Source organism: Jaculus jaculus, chromosome 5 (assembly GCF_020740685.1).
Source record: "Jaculus jaculus isolate mJacJac1 chromosome 5, mJacJac1.mat.Y.cur, whole genome shotgun sequence".
Taxonomy (NCBI): Eukaryota; Metazoa; Chordata; class Mammalia; order Rodentia; family Dipodidae; genus Jaculus; species Jaculus jaculus.
Genome location: NC_059106.1, coordinates 74,276,142 through 74,291,999, shown reverse-complemented (window position 1 = coordinate 74,291,999; position 15,858 = coordinate 74,276,142). Strand labels below are relative to the sequence as shown.

Sequence of the window (15,858 nt, the reverse complement as noted above, 5' to 3'; positions counted from 1 at the left end):
AGTCCCAGCATCACTCCCTAGAGCTTTGATCACTGACAGCAGCTAGTGTGTGAGAAGCTTAGCACTGAGATTAGAAAGATCCTGAAGATGGTTATCAGTTGTAAAAGATGATTCAGTGGACTTCAGAAAGGTCCTAGGTCTCACAAGAGAGGCAGCAGATATATGTGAGTACAGGACGGTGGTGGTGGAGTGGTGACAATGGAGGCAGTACATGAGGGAAGTGGGTGGACAGGCATCTGTCACTGCCTACTTCATTTCTTACAGTGGGCTAAGTGTGAAAATAACCCACATTCACATAATAACTACCAAGTATGGTTCTATAAGTGCTATGTCATGATAATGATTCTTTTGAGTAAGTCATCCCAGGCTGATTACATAAGATTTTTGGGAACACAAAAATGAACACAGCCATGTTTCAGTCACATCTAATGGACCAAACAAGGTTTTCTACATAAAAGAAACACATAAAATATGAAGTAAAAGGAAGTGGCCTAAAAAAAATAAAACCATTTCTGTGTCAGGATCATATTCCTCAATACAAGTTGAAAAGGAGTCAGGAGCCTCTGAAAGGGCTCTTAAACTAGGGATGAGGGATGAATGGTATGTGAAGAGAGACACCAGTCCTCAAATGAAATACAGGCACAGTAGCCTTACATGTTTCTGCACGTCGCCTCCAATCTCTTGACTCATCTTCAAGTACTCTGCCACAGGATTGGCAAGCAGTGAGTCAAATGCCTGCACATATGGAACTGCTCCTGGGGAAGACAGACACACCAAGAAGAATCAGTCATGTACCAGAGGGTATCTGTTTAAAGTACACCTCCACGTAAAAGTGGAGAGGCAAGGGAATAGAGCACATGGAATATGGACAGGAGTCAGGAAACAGGGCTTTATGTCTAATACCACCACAGCTAGTTGTGTGACACTTTTACTCTCAATTTCCAATATCTATAAAATAAAATTAAAAAATCACAAGGACCTCCCAAGATTCCTTTTCACTCTAACATTCTATGTTCCACTTACTGTATGTGCAAAGTAGATACTCTGCTAGTCATTTACAAAGAAATTTTAATATCATCGTCATTTAACTTAAACTGCAGTCACTCAGTTAAGATGACAGAACAGGAAACATCATAAGTAGGAAGTTCTTGTGTTAAAATTATTTAACCTCAAACCTCCCTGTGCAAGTTACCCCCCCCAACACACACACACTTTTTTGTTCATAGGAGATAAGTTACAGATAAAGTTGTTCACAAGACAGTAAATGCTTGGGAGGTCAGCTCCAAACGAGAAAATTCATTATGATACACAGTTAAGGTCAGGACATAAGGCACTCTGCTGAGCTATGGACTGCTCACCTTTCGAAGAACTGTCTCCATACCCACAGTGCATGTCGGAGGTGTGGGATACTGCCTCCAGGCGGCCCACTGCCCTCTCCAATCTTTCTACAAGAGTTTGCATGTCAGCCATACTGTTCCACCTGCAGAAACAGATCAAATGTTATTTGTTATTTTAGTATTACATAGCACCTACATGGGTGTGAAGAGGATGCAGGTCTGTGGAACAGATAATTTACTAGTAAAATACAGTGGGAAAGTAGTCTAGCAAATTTGCAAAGCCATACACACCTCATTAAGCAAGGAAACTACTCAGGAAAAGGTACAAATCTTATTCAAATACATATTGAATATTTATTATATAGTAACAAATATGTGTGTGAGAATTTAGAATTTACAAAGGATGGTCATATGTATTTTATTGGTTAAGTCTCACAAGTACTCAAAATGGAAGGATAACCACTACCCCTTTTTGTGGGTGTGTGGTGGTTGAATCCCACTCCTCATCAATGCTAGGCAAGCATTCTACCACTGAGTCCCATTGTCAGCCTCTTACTTGCTCTTAAAGATAGAAAATAGGCCAGGTGTGGTGTCGCATGCCTTTAATCCCAGCACTCAGGAGGATCGCCTGAGTATGTGTGTGTGTATATAGATAGATGAGAGAGAGTGTGTGTGTTTTTCTGGTCAGCCTGGGCAAAGACTGAAACCCGGCCTGAAAACAAAACAGGTAAGTTCAGTGACATTACATGACTTGCCTATATTCTCATGGCTAGTTAATAAGCCAGCACTCAATTCTGATAGCAGTAAGATCACTGAGATTTCAACCCCCATTCTCAACCACTGCCCCACACCAAGCTAAATACAACTTATGGTGGAAGGTAGATAGTGGATATTTAATGTACACACCAACAATGCTCAAACAAATATGAAATAGAGCAGAAAGTGATGTAAGCTGCAGATAGAATGGCATGGGTTTTCAGAGAGGGGATGAACACATCACCTGGAAGGATCAGATAAGGATATCTGGAGAAGCTGCACTCTGAGGCAGGTTTCAAATGAGGGTGTGGGTAGAATCTGGATATGCAGTAGGGAAGGAGACCAGACACATCTGAAACAGCTTGTTATAAATGTTTTCCACTGACTAACTACCATCATTCAATGTCTAAAATCTTAAGAATGCTCTGAGAAAGAAAAACAAACTCATCTAATTGGTTCTACATTCTACTCCACTATCCAGACTTTGAGACAGGGTATCATGTAGTCCAGGATAGTCTTGACTTCCCCATGTAGCTAAGGATGACCTTGAACTTGATTGTTCTGCCTCCACCTCTCAAGAGCTAGGATTACAGGCATGTGCCACTGCACCAAGCTACAGCTACTATTCATAGCTAATCTCATCCTACCACTAACCAAATATAGAACAGTATCTGGTTTTTGAGGGGTTTGGGAGGTAGAGTGAGTTATGGGAAAGAATGTCTAGACCTAAAGGGATTCAAAGAAAAACCTCTCCTCTCCTCTCCTCCCTGGTGTTTTTAAGATGGGGTATCACTCTGTAGCCCAGGCTGGCCTCAAAGTCAAAGCAATTCTCCTGCCTTAACCTATGTGCTCGGGTTATAGGCACAAGCTAACACTCCTGGTGAGACACACATCTCCTTACTCTCCAGACACACATTCTCTTCAGGTCATCATCTTCACTTTTACAAAGCCTTCAACTATCATTACCGCAATAACACCCAGCCCACCTACAGGCAGGGAGAACCACCACAAACTCTGTTGGTGGAGAGACTCCAAAGCGGCACATCCGTTATTCTGGGTTTCAGAATCTTAGAGGCAGCTTCTATTTAGACACCTCTACTTGGTTGTCCCGAAGGTACCTCAACTGAAATATCCAAAACAGAATTTATCATCTTCTCCATATCACATCCTCAGTCTCAGTGGGCCAGCATTGCAGCAATCTCATAATTGCCCCAACTAACAACCAGAAACTTCTAGCCAGTAAAGTAATGGTGAACAAGAGTGGTCTTTTTGTTTTGTTCTTCTGAACTCTGATCCTTCTACCTCCACCTCCCAAATTCTGGGATTACAGCACGTGTCACCGTGCTACCACTCACTGGCTCTGTGACAGTGAGCAAATTAGCAAATATTCTGAACTGCTGGTCCCTTATCTGCATAATAGAGAGAAGAATAAAATCTTGGGAGCTACAGAGAGAATGAATGCAGAAATCCATGTAGCAACATCTGGTGGTCCTGGAAAGCAGGAAAGATTCATAAACATTACCTAATTATCTTTTTTTCCTTATTCCTCTTATCTAATCAGTCTTCAAAACCCATAGGCTCACAGGCAGAGAATGTAGCTCAGTTGGTAAGGTGCTTATATAGCACGCATGAAGCCCCAAATTCAATCCCCAGTACTGAATAAACTGTGATAGAGCATGCTTGTAATCCCAGGAGGTGACAGCAGGAGGAGCAGAAAGGCAAGGTCATCCTTGGCTACATAGCAAGTTCCAGGACAACCAGGGCTATAAGACACCCTATCTCAAACCAACCAAGGCTGGGGAGATGGCTCAGCAGTTAAAATGTCTGCTTGTGGGCTAGAGAGATGGTTTAGTGGTTAAGGTGCTTGTCTGCAAAGCCAAATGGCCCAGGTTCAACTCCCCAGGACCCACATAAGCCAGACGCACAAGGGGGTGCATGTATCTGGAGCTCGTTTGCAGTGGCTGGAGGCCCTGGCATGCCCATTCTCTCGCTATCTCTCTACCTGCATATTTTTGTATCTCTCTCAAATAAATAAATAAATATTTAAAAAAAATTTTTAAGTGCTTGCTTCCAGCTGGGCGTGTTGGTGTGCACCTTTAATCCTAGCACTCGGGAGGCAGAGGTAGGAGGATCACCACGAGTTCAAGGCCACCCTGAGACTACATAGTGAATTCCAGGTCAGCCTGGACTAGAGTGAAACCCTACCTCAAAAAAAAAAAAAAAAGGTGCTTGCTTCCAAAGCCTGCTGGTCCAGGTTCATTTCCCAGCACCCATATAAAGCCAGATGTAAACTGTGACACATGCACATGGCATTTGTTTGCAGTGGCTAGAGACACTGGTCTCTACATACATACATACACACATGCAGGTTAATAAACCTCCCATTGCCACAGGTGTATAGGGATTACAGGTGCATGTGTCATTTTTGTGTCCAGCTTTATGTGGCACTAGGAGAATCGAATGTGAATTGCAGTGTCTTTAACTGCTGGGCCATCTCCCAAGCTCCACTGCTTGGTTTTTTTTTTTTTTTTGAGGTATGGTCTCACTCTAGTCCTCTAGGCCAGGTTGACCTGGAATTCACTGTGTAGTCCCAGGGTGGCCTTGAACTCACTTTTGAAAATCTTATTTTTAAAAATAGATATTGGGGGAAAAGCTAGGTGTGGTGGCGCATGCCTTTAATCCCAACACTTGAGAGGCAGAGGTAGGAGAATCAACATGAGTTCAAGGCCACCCTTAGACTAAAGTGTGAATGCCAGGTCAGCTTGGGCTAGAGTAAGACCCTGCCTCAGAAAAAAAAAAAAAAAAAAGATATTGGGGGGCTGGAGAGATGGCTTGGTGGTTAAGGTACTTACCTGTGAAGCCTAAGAACCCATGTTCAACTCTCCAGGTCCCACGTAAGCCAGACATACAAACTGATACAAGTGCACAAGGACACACATGTGCACAAGGTGGTGTACACATCTGGAGTTTGAATGCACTGGCTGGAGGCCCTGGCACACCAATTCTTCTCTCCCTCTCTCTTGCACAAAAAAAAAAAAATAAAAAATAAAAAAAAGACAAGTCTCTGTAGAATGCTGTTGCTGTGATTCTGCATTATACAGAGTAAGTGATAAGGAAGCTGGGTGAGATAATGAGGAAAAGCCAGGTAGTACCTGGTACTGATGTTGTAATAAAAGTGAAGCTATTTGAGGATTCTGAGTAAAGGAATGATGGTGAACGCAGTGTTTCCAAGTCTGGTCTTATAAACAGAATGGAATTTTACAAAAGCGAAAATAGTAACTATGTGAAAATTATTATTAATCTGGCTATAAAAAGACAAGAAGGCTACCACAAAAGATATTTCAATGAAAATCCACATTTGATGTCTAATCCGATATTTAAATAAAATAAAGATCTTAGCCAGGCATGGTGGCGCACGCCTTTAATCCCAGCACTCAGGAGGCAGAGGTAGGAGGATCGCCGTGAGTTCGAGGCCACCCTGAGACTCCAGAGTGAATTTCAGGTCAGCCTGAGCTAGAGTGAGACCCTACCTTGAAAAACAAAAAATAAACAAACAACAACAAAATAAAGTTCTTGAATTTAACAAACAATCCCCTCTAGGCAACTAAGTGAGCAGCACTTGAATGAAGAGCTGGCATTTTTTAAAAAAACAGGATTGTTTCCAGGTCCCAAGAACCTAGCAGGAGAGACAAGGGTACCCTCTATACATCCACTTCTCAGGATTACGAGCAACTGTAGAAGTACTCCTATTAAAAACACCACTTGATTTCAGAGCAGTCCTTTCAACATTCTTAGCAATTAGTTGGACAGCCTTGATCAAACACACCTTTAGTCATGGAGAACCTGAGACTTTGAGACAGCCCATTCCATTCAGACAGCTCAAAGTATTCCTTATATGGAGGCAAATCAGCCTCCCTGGAACTTCCACCCCCTGATCTTGTTCGGCCCTTGGAGGGCACACATAACAAGTGGGAATTACACAGAGAACAAGTCTAACTGTGTGCTACTGCTTGAAATGTACAACAGCATTCACAGAATGAAAACAAAGATGATGAGAGTTGCAAATATGGGGCCTTAAGAAAATGATGACACTAATGGCCATAACAAGTTCTAGCAGGTTCTAGTTAGTGCAAGAAGATGAGGTCAGTTTAGGATATGGTGAGTTTGAAGAGAAGTTTCTAAATAAAACTGTCCAGTAAGTATTTAGAAGTAAGGCCTGGGAAAGGCTCAGGACCAGAGATATTGTTTACAAGTCACTGGCAAACAAAATGCCATGAAGTCATCATGCAGAGAAAAGGAAACCATTAGCCTGATTCTCCAGCAATTTCTTCTGCAGCTTAAAACCAAGAAGAAAGAAAAAAAAGGAAAAAAGAAAACAAAATAGAAATGGCTAGAGATTCCTGCCAAAATTGCCTTGTTCTCATCATTCTAGTGTTAGGGATCAAACTGAGTCTTGTACATGCTATACAAATGTTCCATTACTGAGCTACATCCCCAGTCCTTCATTCTTATCATGCTAACTAAAAGTTAATGGGGGTGGGGCTGGAGATAAACCCTTTCTGTGGCAGAATGCAACTCTAGATTTAATTCCCGACACTGCTTTAAAAAAAAAAAAGGTGGGCAGGAGAGATGCTTAGCAGTTAAGGCACTTGCCTGTGAAGCCTGAGGACCCAGGTTTGAATCCCCAGTAATCATGTAAGCCAGATGCACAAGGTAGCACATGTGTCTGGAGTTCATTTGCAGTGGTTGGAGGCCCTGGTATACCCATTCTCTCTCTCCCTCCCTCCTTCCCTCATTTTTTCTCAAATAAATAAATTCCTTAGGCTTCAAAGGCAAGAGCCTTAACTGCTAAGCCATCTCTCCAGCCCTGTATTTTTAAAAAAGAATTTCTACCTGCATAGCAAGTTGTTATGCTTAAGATGTTTCTACTTTGCTCCATAGTAGCTCTAAGTCACTAAGTCATCTACTCAAGTAAAACTGAAAAGAAAGCAACCATCCAAGGGAGCCCACATACTCTTAACAGCCCAAATGACCTACTTTAAAATGCTTCCCTTGGCCTTGACTTTGTAATCCTGTTCCTGAGATTTTATCCTAAGAAAATAAACCCTAAAGTGGGAAAGTGATAGGCATGAAGATGTTTACTATAGTGTTAGACAGCTATCTGCCATCTACAATGATGGATATCTTAGGCTTCAATTATGGAGGAATAGCTAAATGCACTGAGAAAAGACGTGAACACAAATTCATACTATCTGCCACCTGGAGTTTTCAGCAAATCCCTCTTTTGTTTTCTAAACTTTATTTAAAATTTTTTTTGTTGTTTTTATTTATTTATTTGACAGTGACATACAGAGAGAGAAATAGGCAGATAGAGAGAGGGAGAGAGAATGGGCGTGCCAGGGCCTCCAGCCACTGCAAATGAACTCCAGACACATGCACCCCTTGTGCATCTGGCTAATGTGAGTCCTGGGGAGTCGAGCCTCAACCTGGGGTCCTTAGGCTTCATAGGCAAGCACTTCACCGCTAAACCATCTCTCTAGCCCTTGTTTTCTAAACTTTAACACAGAAGTATAATTTCTCATAGTAAAAGAAGGAAACAAAGAAAAAGACTATCTCTGGGCTGGAGAGATGATTCAGTGTTTAAGGCAGTTGTTTGCCAAATCTAACAACCCAGTTTAATTCCCCAATACCCCTGAAAAGCCAGATGCACTAAGTGGTGCATGCATTTGGAGTTCTTTTTCAGTGGCTAGAGGTCCTGGTACACACATACTCATTCACTCTCTTCCTCTCTCTGCTTAGAAATAAATAAAAATATTTTTTTTAATTAAAAAAAATTTTTTTTGTTTATTTTTATTTATTTGAAAGTGACAGATAGAGAGACAGAATGAGCACGCCAGGGCCTCCAGCCACTGCAAATGAACTCCAGACGCGTGCGCCCCCTTGCGCATCTGGCTAACGTGGGTCCTGGAGAATTGAGCCTCAAACCAGGGTCCTTAGGCTTCACAGGCAAGCACTTAACCACTAAGCCATCTCTCCAGCCCTAAAAATATTTTTAAAAAGAGACTATGGTGGCACACACCTTTAATCCCAGCACTCAGGAGGCAGAGGTAGGAAACTGCTGTGAGATCAAGGCCAGCTTGAAACTTCATAGTGAACTCCAGGTCAGCCTGGGCTAGAGCAAGACTCTACCTGGGCAGGGGGGACTATCTCTATTGGAATACCACTTCGAAGCTACCATCAGTTTTATTAATAACAATACAGAAATGCTTAACACTAGATTTTAGCATGTCACAAAGCAAAATTTAGACATGCTGGCAGGAGCTACTTACATGTTGGCTGGTTTAACCCAGAAACCCAAGAATAGTCAGTAAAGGTGTCACCTAAATCTAATCCAAATCAGGAGTCACTGTTCTTCCCTAAGATTTTGGTTTCACTAATGAAGTCACTGTCACCTGAAGATCAGATTCAAAGAGAAAGAAAGGCCTGGCATCTAGGGGAGGGAAGGGATCCAACACAGCAGCAGGGCTTGTCTCCTGTTCCCTCCTTCCACAGTCCTCCATCTGAACGTCCAGGAGAGAGTAAAATGTGTAAGAGTGGGCAAGCTCAAGTCAGACTTGAGAATGAGCTATTTCAACGGTTTGAGGCAAATAGGTCACTTTGTATGGCCATAGGGGCCCATCTCCCTTCCATTCAAAAGAATGCTATGAAGACTAACTTTAAGGAACAATCAGCAGGTCCTTTTTCCTTCTGTATATGAGGAGCTACGGCACTGGCCGATTGCAGCCTGCACAGCTGCTTTAATAGAACAGCATTTCCTTCTCATATAAGATTCAAGGATGAAATTTGTCCTGAGCCATGATTCAGCTACAACTAGAGATATGAAAAGCTCTGTGAGTTTAAGTCTATAATTAACTTAAATATAGGAACTTTAATGACCTGTGGAGGGGAAAAAAAAAAAACAAACTTCCCCTCCTAACAAAGAACCTCAAACAAAAATAGCAAGGCTGCTTATTCCTTCCACTAAACATTTCAACTATTTTCTAGCCAAATGGAAAAGTTTGGCACATGTTTGGTAATGCAAGGCACACAAAGCTGCACTGTGTAGCTGAGGAATATTTTTGGAACTTTGGTTTTTTTGTAAGGTTTATATGATGGCATATCAAGAAAATATAGTTTCATGGTGAATGCTGTAGCTACATTAATTTAAAGATGGGGAAACTACAATTTTAACAACTCAATGTCAACAACAACTTTATGAATTATATATAATTTAAAAGCATATGCTAGGCCAAACATGGTGGTGCCTGCCTTTAATCTCAGCACTCAGAAGGCTGTCATAGGAAGATTGCTGTGAGTTTGAGGCCAGCCTGAAACTATATAATGCATTCCAGATCAGCCTGGTCTAGAGCAATACCCTACCCTGAAAAACAACAACAACAACAACAAAACCCCACAGGCTGGGAAGATGGTTCAGTGCCTAAAGGTGCTTGCTTACAAAGTCTGCCAGTCAATTCCCCAGTACCCACTTAAAGCCAGATACACAAAGTGGCACGTGCAAGCATCTGTAGTTTGCAGTGGCAAGAGGCCCTGGCAAACAAATAAAGTATTAAAATAGTAGTAATAACAATATAAATACTAATCCTATCTACTAAAGCCAAACACACTAACTACAAGCAATATGAATGTGAAGAAAACAGGAATTTATAGACAAGCAAGGAATTCCTTGACTGCACAATCATTTCCTAATGTCTCAACCAACACAAGTAATGAATTCATCAGAGTACTGAGTGCTTATCATGTGCCATCACTGTGCTCAGTCAGGCTAAGAGCTTGGCCTCATAGACTCTAGCTGGGGAAATAGGACACTGTATAACCACAGCTACAATGGTTTCTTAGGCAGTAGTTCTCCACCAGGATCAATTCTCCTCCAGGAAACATTTGGCAATGTCTGAAGACATGTTTGATTGTCACAGCTGGGGACATGATAGCAGTATCCAGTGGACAGGGGCCATGGATGTTGCTAAACATCCTACAAAACATAAGACAGCCCAGCCCCATAATGAGGAATTATCTGCTCCAAAATGTTAACTATGCCAAGGCTAAGAAACTCTATTGTACTGGAACAAGGAGTACACAGGTAATACAAATGACCCAAAGAAAAGGCCAAACCAAATTCAAAAGTCTGGTTTGGTAGTGGGGTGTGGTGGCGCACACCTTTAATTCCACCACTTGGGAGGTAGAGGTAGGAGGACTGCAGTGAGTTCATGGCCATCCTGAGGCTACATAATGAAATCCAGGTCAGCCTGGGGTAGAGTGAGACCCTACCTTGAAAAACAACAACAAAGAAAATTAGTTGGGCATGATGACATATGCCTTTAATCCTAGCACTCAAGAAGCAGAGGTTGGAGGATCACTGTGTGTTTGAGACCAGTGTGGAACTACAGAGAAAATTTCAGATCAGCCTGGGCTAAAATGAGACCTACCTCCAAAAAACCAAAACAAACAAAAAACACCCCCCAAAATTAATCCCAACTCAGGTGTGATGGCTCATGTTCTTTAATTCTAGCACTTAGGACCATCTTGTGTTCAAGGCCAGTTTGATTTCCAGAGTGAATTCTAGGTCAACCTGAGCTAGCAACTCAGAAGTTGTAGTAGGGCTGGAGAGATGGTTTAACAGTTAAGATGCCTGCTGCGAAGCCTAAGAACTCATGTTCTAATCTCAAGGTCCCATGTAGCCAGACACACAGTGACACAAGTGTGCAATGTTGCACATGCACTCAAGGGGGCGCACATGTCTGAAGTTCATTAATAGTGGCTGAAGGTTCTGGCACACCCATTCCCCCCACCTCTCACAAAATAAATAATATAAAAAAATAAGTTGGGGCTGGAGAGATGGCTTAGCGGTTAAGCACTTGCCTGTGAAGCCTAAGGATCCCGGTTCGAGGCTCGGTTCCCCAGGTCCCACGTTAGCCAGATGCACAAGGGAGCGCACGCGTCTGGAGTTTGTTTGCAGAGGCTGGAAGCCCTGGCGCGCCCATTCTCTCTCTCTCCCTCTATCTGTCTTTCTTTCTGTGCCTGCCACTCTCAAATAAATAAATAAATAAAAATTAAAAAAAAAAATAAGTTGGGCATGGTGGTACATGCCTTTAATCCCAGAACTCAGGAGGGAAGAGGTAGGAGGGCTGCCGTGAGTTTGAGGCCACCCTGGGACTACATAGTGAATTCCAGGTCAGCCTGGGCTAGAGCAAGACCCTACCTCAAAATAAATAAATAAATAAAATTTTTAAAAAATTTAAAAAATAAATAATAAAAATTTAAAAGGTTATGGTAGAGAAGTTGAAGTTTTATGGATAAGACACAGATTAACAGTAAATAAATAAACACAATGTTTTAAAGAATCACCAGGCATGGTGGCACACATCTTTTAATTCCAGCACTTGGGAGGCAGAGATAGGAAGATTGCTGTGAGTTTGAGGACACCTTAAGACTACAAAGTGAATTACAGGTTAGCCTGGCCTAGTGAGACCCTACCTCAAAAAAAAAAACAAAAAAAAAGGCAGGGGCTGGGGAAATAGCTTAGCGGTTAAGGCATTTTCCTACAAAGGCTAAGGACCCTGGTTCGATTCCCCAAGACCCATGTAAGTCAGATGCACAAGGGGCACATGCATCTGGAGTTCATTTGCAGTGGCTGGAGGCCCTGGGTTGCCCATTCTCTCTTTCTCAAATAAATAAATAAAATACTTAAAATAAAAATAAAAAGAATGTTTGAAAAAAAAAAGGTTCAGCTTCCAATAACCCTTTGCATTTGCCTATTTAAACAAAATGAATCTTGGACTTACAATGCTTTATAGAAGCACAGAAGACTACATTGAGGAAGTCACTTTTAAAAGGCTCAGACTTTTCTTTAACTCAATTAAACAAATATACATATAACTAAGAAAGTTGGTTAAAAGATCACTAACTTTTGGGCTGGAGGGATGGCTTAAAGGTTAAGGCATTTACCTGCAAAGCCAAAGGACCCAAGTTCAATTCCCCAGGACCCACATTAGCTAGATGCACAAGGTGAAACATGCGTCTGGAATGTGCAATGGCTGAAGGCCCTGGTACACCCTTTCTCTCTCTATTCCCCTCCCCTTTCCCTCATCAAATTAAAAAAAAAATAGCTGGGTGTGGTGGCGCATCCCTTTAATCCCAGCACTCATGAGGCAGAGGGAGGAGGATTGTATGAGTTCGAGGCCACCCTGAGACTACATAGTAAATTCCAAGTCAGTCTGGGCTAGAGTAAGACCCTATCTCAAAAAAGAAAGATCATTTTTGGCGCTGAAGTGATGGCTTAGTAGTTAAGTGCTTGCTTGGAAGCCTAAAGACCCATGTTTTATACCCCAGTACCCATGTAAAGCAGATGCACATGGTGGCACAGGCATGTGGAGTTCATTTGCAGTGGCTGGAGGTCCTGGTGTACCCATTCTCTCTCTCAAATAAATAAATAAAAATTTTTTAAAGATCACTTACTTTTATGGCAGTGATGGAAACATTTACAAACTCAACAGCCAACTTCTTCAAAGCAAAAATAAAGTCACTGAATTTTACAAAAGTACCTACCACTTTTGGTTTGCATGGGAGGCTATACTGTACAAAATACTTTCACAGCTACCATTTTACTTAAACTCTTTGTCAGTTATGCTCACCTGACTGGTGAAGTATTTCTGAAGAAGTCTGTTGGAAATGCCTATAGAAAGTTCTTTAGGATGGACTACAGAAACTCAGCTAGCAAACAGCCAACTGCAGAACAAATCTAAAGACACCCAGATCAGGCATCAGAAGCCCTTAACAACCTGGCAGCCAAAACCTTCTTTCCCCAATTTCTGTCACACCCTAGACTCCAGGACTTCACTGAACAACACAGACCCTCTTTTGCCTCCACATCTTTGCTCTACTTGGGCCACCTTTTAAACATCATTGCCTGGATATTATAAATATCTCAAATTAAATACCTATGTCACTTCTCTAATATACCCCTCTTCCCAACTTACCTCTTGTATTCCAGAAAACCAGGCCTCTAATACTACTACTTCTTCATGCTCATAATCAGCCTGATTCCTTGGACTTCAGCTTTGGGGAGTGGGTCTGAGAAAGGATCTCACGATGTTCATGGGTAGTTTTTGTTTGTTGGTTTTTGTTTTGGGAGGTCAAGGGACTGAACCCAAGGTTTTGTGCATGCTAGGCAAGTGTTTTACTACTGAGTTATACATCTCTATCCTCAGGGTCTCCTACTGAGTCCAGGTTGGCCTCAAATTCCTGATTCTAATGCTGGGAATACAGACATGCACCACCACACATGGCCAGCTTAACACTGCTCCAATCCTTCCTGGCTATTTCCACTTCCCCTCTCTTACTTCAGGCCACGACACAGCAACAACTTCCAAATCCTGATCTGTTTCTCCAGTATTTGGTCCCCTCCCATTTTCTCAAGTGAGAAAACCCTTCAATGTATTCCCATAGCTTCCCCAATAAAATTCCAAATTCCTTAGCATGCTTCACAATTTCATAACTTTCACTTCCTCCACTTCTCTAAGTACTGGAATTCCAGCCTTGCTGAACTGGTCATGCCCTTCCACTTGTAGTTTTCTTTGCCTGAAATCCCTTTCACTATAGAACAAATAAATCCTGGAAGATCTGGCCTCCCGTTTCTCCCTAGAAACCTTGCTCTGGTATGCTCTGAGTCCTGCGCTTACACACAGTACACACTGTCAGCTCTCACCTGTCTGCCCCTCCCATACTATAAACTCCTTAAGAACAAGAACGTTCTTTTTCACAACAGTTAAATACATCATTGAATAGGTACTTCACACATACTAAATAAAGGTCAATGAATGCTTGATAAATGATGGATGTGTTGTACCATCTCCTGGACTTTTCCCTTAAAGAGAAATCCTTACAAGAGAGCTCAGCTGACAGTTCTGATACTAACCTCTTGTCAAAAAGAATCTCTGGACTTTTCCCTTAAAGAGAAATCCTTACAAGAGAGCTCTGCTGACAGTCCTGATACTAACCGCTTGTCTAAAATGTTCTCACCCATGGGCTGGAGAGATGGCTTAGCGGTTAAGGCGCTTGCCTACAGAAAGGACTCAGGTTTGATTCCCCAGGACCCACGGAAGGCAGTGCACCATGTGGCACATGTGTCTGGAGTTTGTGTGCAGTGACTGGAGACCCCAGCGCGCACATTCTCTCCCCTCCCCCGCTTTCTCTCTCTCAAATAAATGATATTAAAATAAATAAATAAATAAATAAATAAATAAAATGTTCTCACCCTCTCTTCATTCTTCAAAAATTTTTTCTAAACCCCAACCCTATGTTACATACTTCCTTAGCCCCCACATCACAGTTACAGTGACTTTTGCAAACAGTTAACTCCATGAAGACTGTTTTGTTTAAAATTGGATTTGCTGAATCTTCCAGAATGCTGGCACAGATAAACACAAATGTTATACACTGAATTTAATCCTGTGAGGTGAGCTACTGTAGACCTCCACTTAAAATAAAGTGAGCCTTAAGGAAGTTAAATAACCTTTTGGCAATGGGGCCAGAACAAACGTGATTCATTCGGTTTCGGTCCCAGAAGTGCTCAACACCTCCAAGAAAGTTAGCTTGGCTTTTCAGAGTACAGCAGCAGTCCAGGGGCAGGGGGAGGCCATCTGAATGTAAATGAGGAACTTGACAGCCACTCGTTTAAAAAAAAGAAAAAAGTTTCGTGCAGCAGGTAGCCTTTAACCTGCAGATGCCCATACCGGAAGACCGCCCTAAGTTCTAAGGAAATGAACGGTGTACGGAGCTGGGACCGGTGATCTAAGGAACCAGTGTAATGATTCCTATTCTCTTCCTAGTTCGCTGTAAGACCCGCATCTTCTCTGTAGATCAACTTACCCATCCGTGCAACGGGAGGGAGAGGGGGGCTAAGGACTATGCTAAGGTCTCGCAGGTTCCCTTCAGCTAGGGCATTTTAGAAATCCCGCCCCTCCAGAGGCTGGAGCCCAGCGCTGGGAAGTCTAGCAGGGTGGACTCTGCCGGACTTCAAGCCAGTATCCCGGCCCCACCTCGAGAGACCGCACCCACGAGTCCAGGTCGGCCCGAGGGGACCCGGCCCCAAACCCTTCGGCAGGGTTCACTACTCGCGCGAAGGCCAAGGAAACCATTGCCAACGGCAGGGGCCGGTGGACCCCAGAGACAACCCCGGTTTCTAAGCAGCCGAGAACCCTCACCTTAAAGAGTTCTGCTTCACCTCCGGACAGCGATCAGCCGCTCTCCACTTCCGGCAAGAACCGCCCAGCGGTCTTCGCGCGACCCACTTCCGGGCCCTCACTGGGCGCGGCACCCCCACCGGAAATGAGCCGCCGGCTGAAACGCTGAGCCTCGGACAGAGGAGGAAGTCTGGCCGCCCGGCTCGAGACTCCGCCTCAGAGGCCTCGGAGACAGAATCCGCGAGAGCCCACAGGGCAACTCCGCCCCCAAGGCGGGAGCGTCGCGGGGAGGGCGTGGTCACGCGCCGGGCCACGCCCCGCGGGTGGGGGAGTTGTACCGGCCCAGAATTGCCCTCTGAGGCCAGGGCCAATGAAAGGCCAGCATTGCAGCCTAAGCCCCGCCTCCGTGGAGAGGGACCAACGAGTGGCCGACTCTCCTGTCAGTTTGGTCTCAATGGCAAAGGCCGGTCCCTTTTCACTGCAGTCCGAAGGGGTGTTAGAGGTCTGGGGTTGCTGAGGTTCGACGG

The 15,858-nt window shown here is 43.3% G+C and overlaps 1 protein-coding gene across 1 annotated transcript in view; it reads right to left on the bottom strand.

Moving 5' to 3' along the window:
* The window catches only part of Cap1 (cyclase associated actin cytoskeleton regulatory protein 1), a 38,042-nt gene extending 22,523 nt beyond the window's left edge, over window positions 1-15,519 (bottom strand). Inside the window, exons 1-3 of the mRNA XM_004665292.2 lie at window positions 15,353-15,519; window positions 1,359-1,480; window positions 655-755 (exon numbers count right to left, since the gene is read on the bottom strand). Coding sequence (XP_004665349.1) covers window positions 655-755; window positions 1,359-1,470 — 213 coding nt within the window. The 5' untranslated portion in view covers window positions 1,471-1,480; window positions 15,353-15,519. The remainder of the gene's footprint in view (window positions 1-654; window positions 756-1,358; window positions 1,481-15,352) is intronic.
* Between the last annotated feature and the right edge of the window lie 339 nt (window positions 15,520-15,858).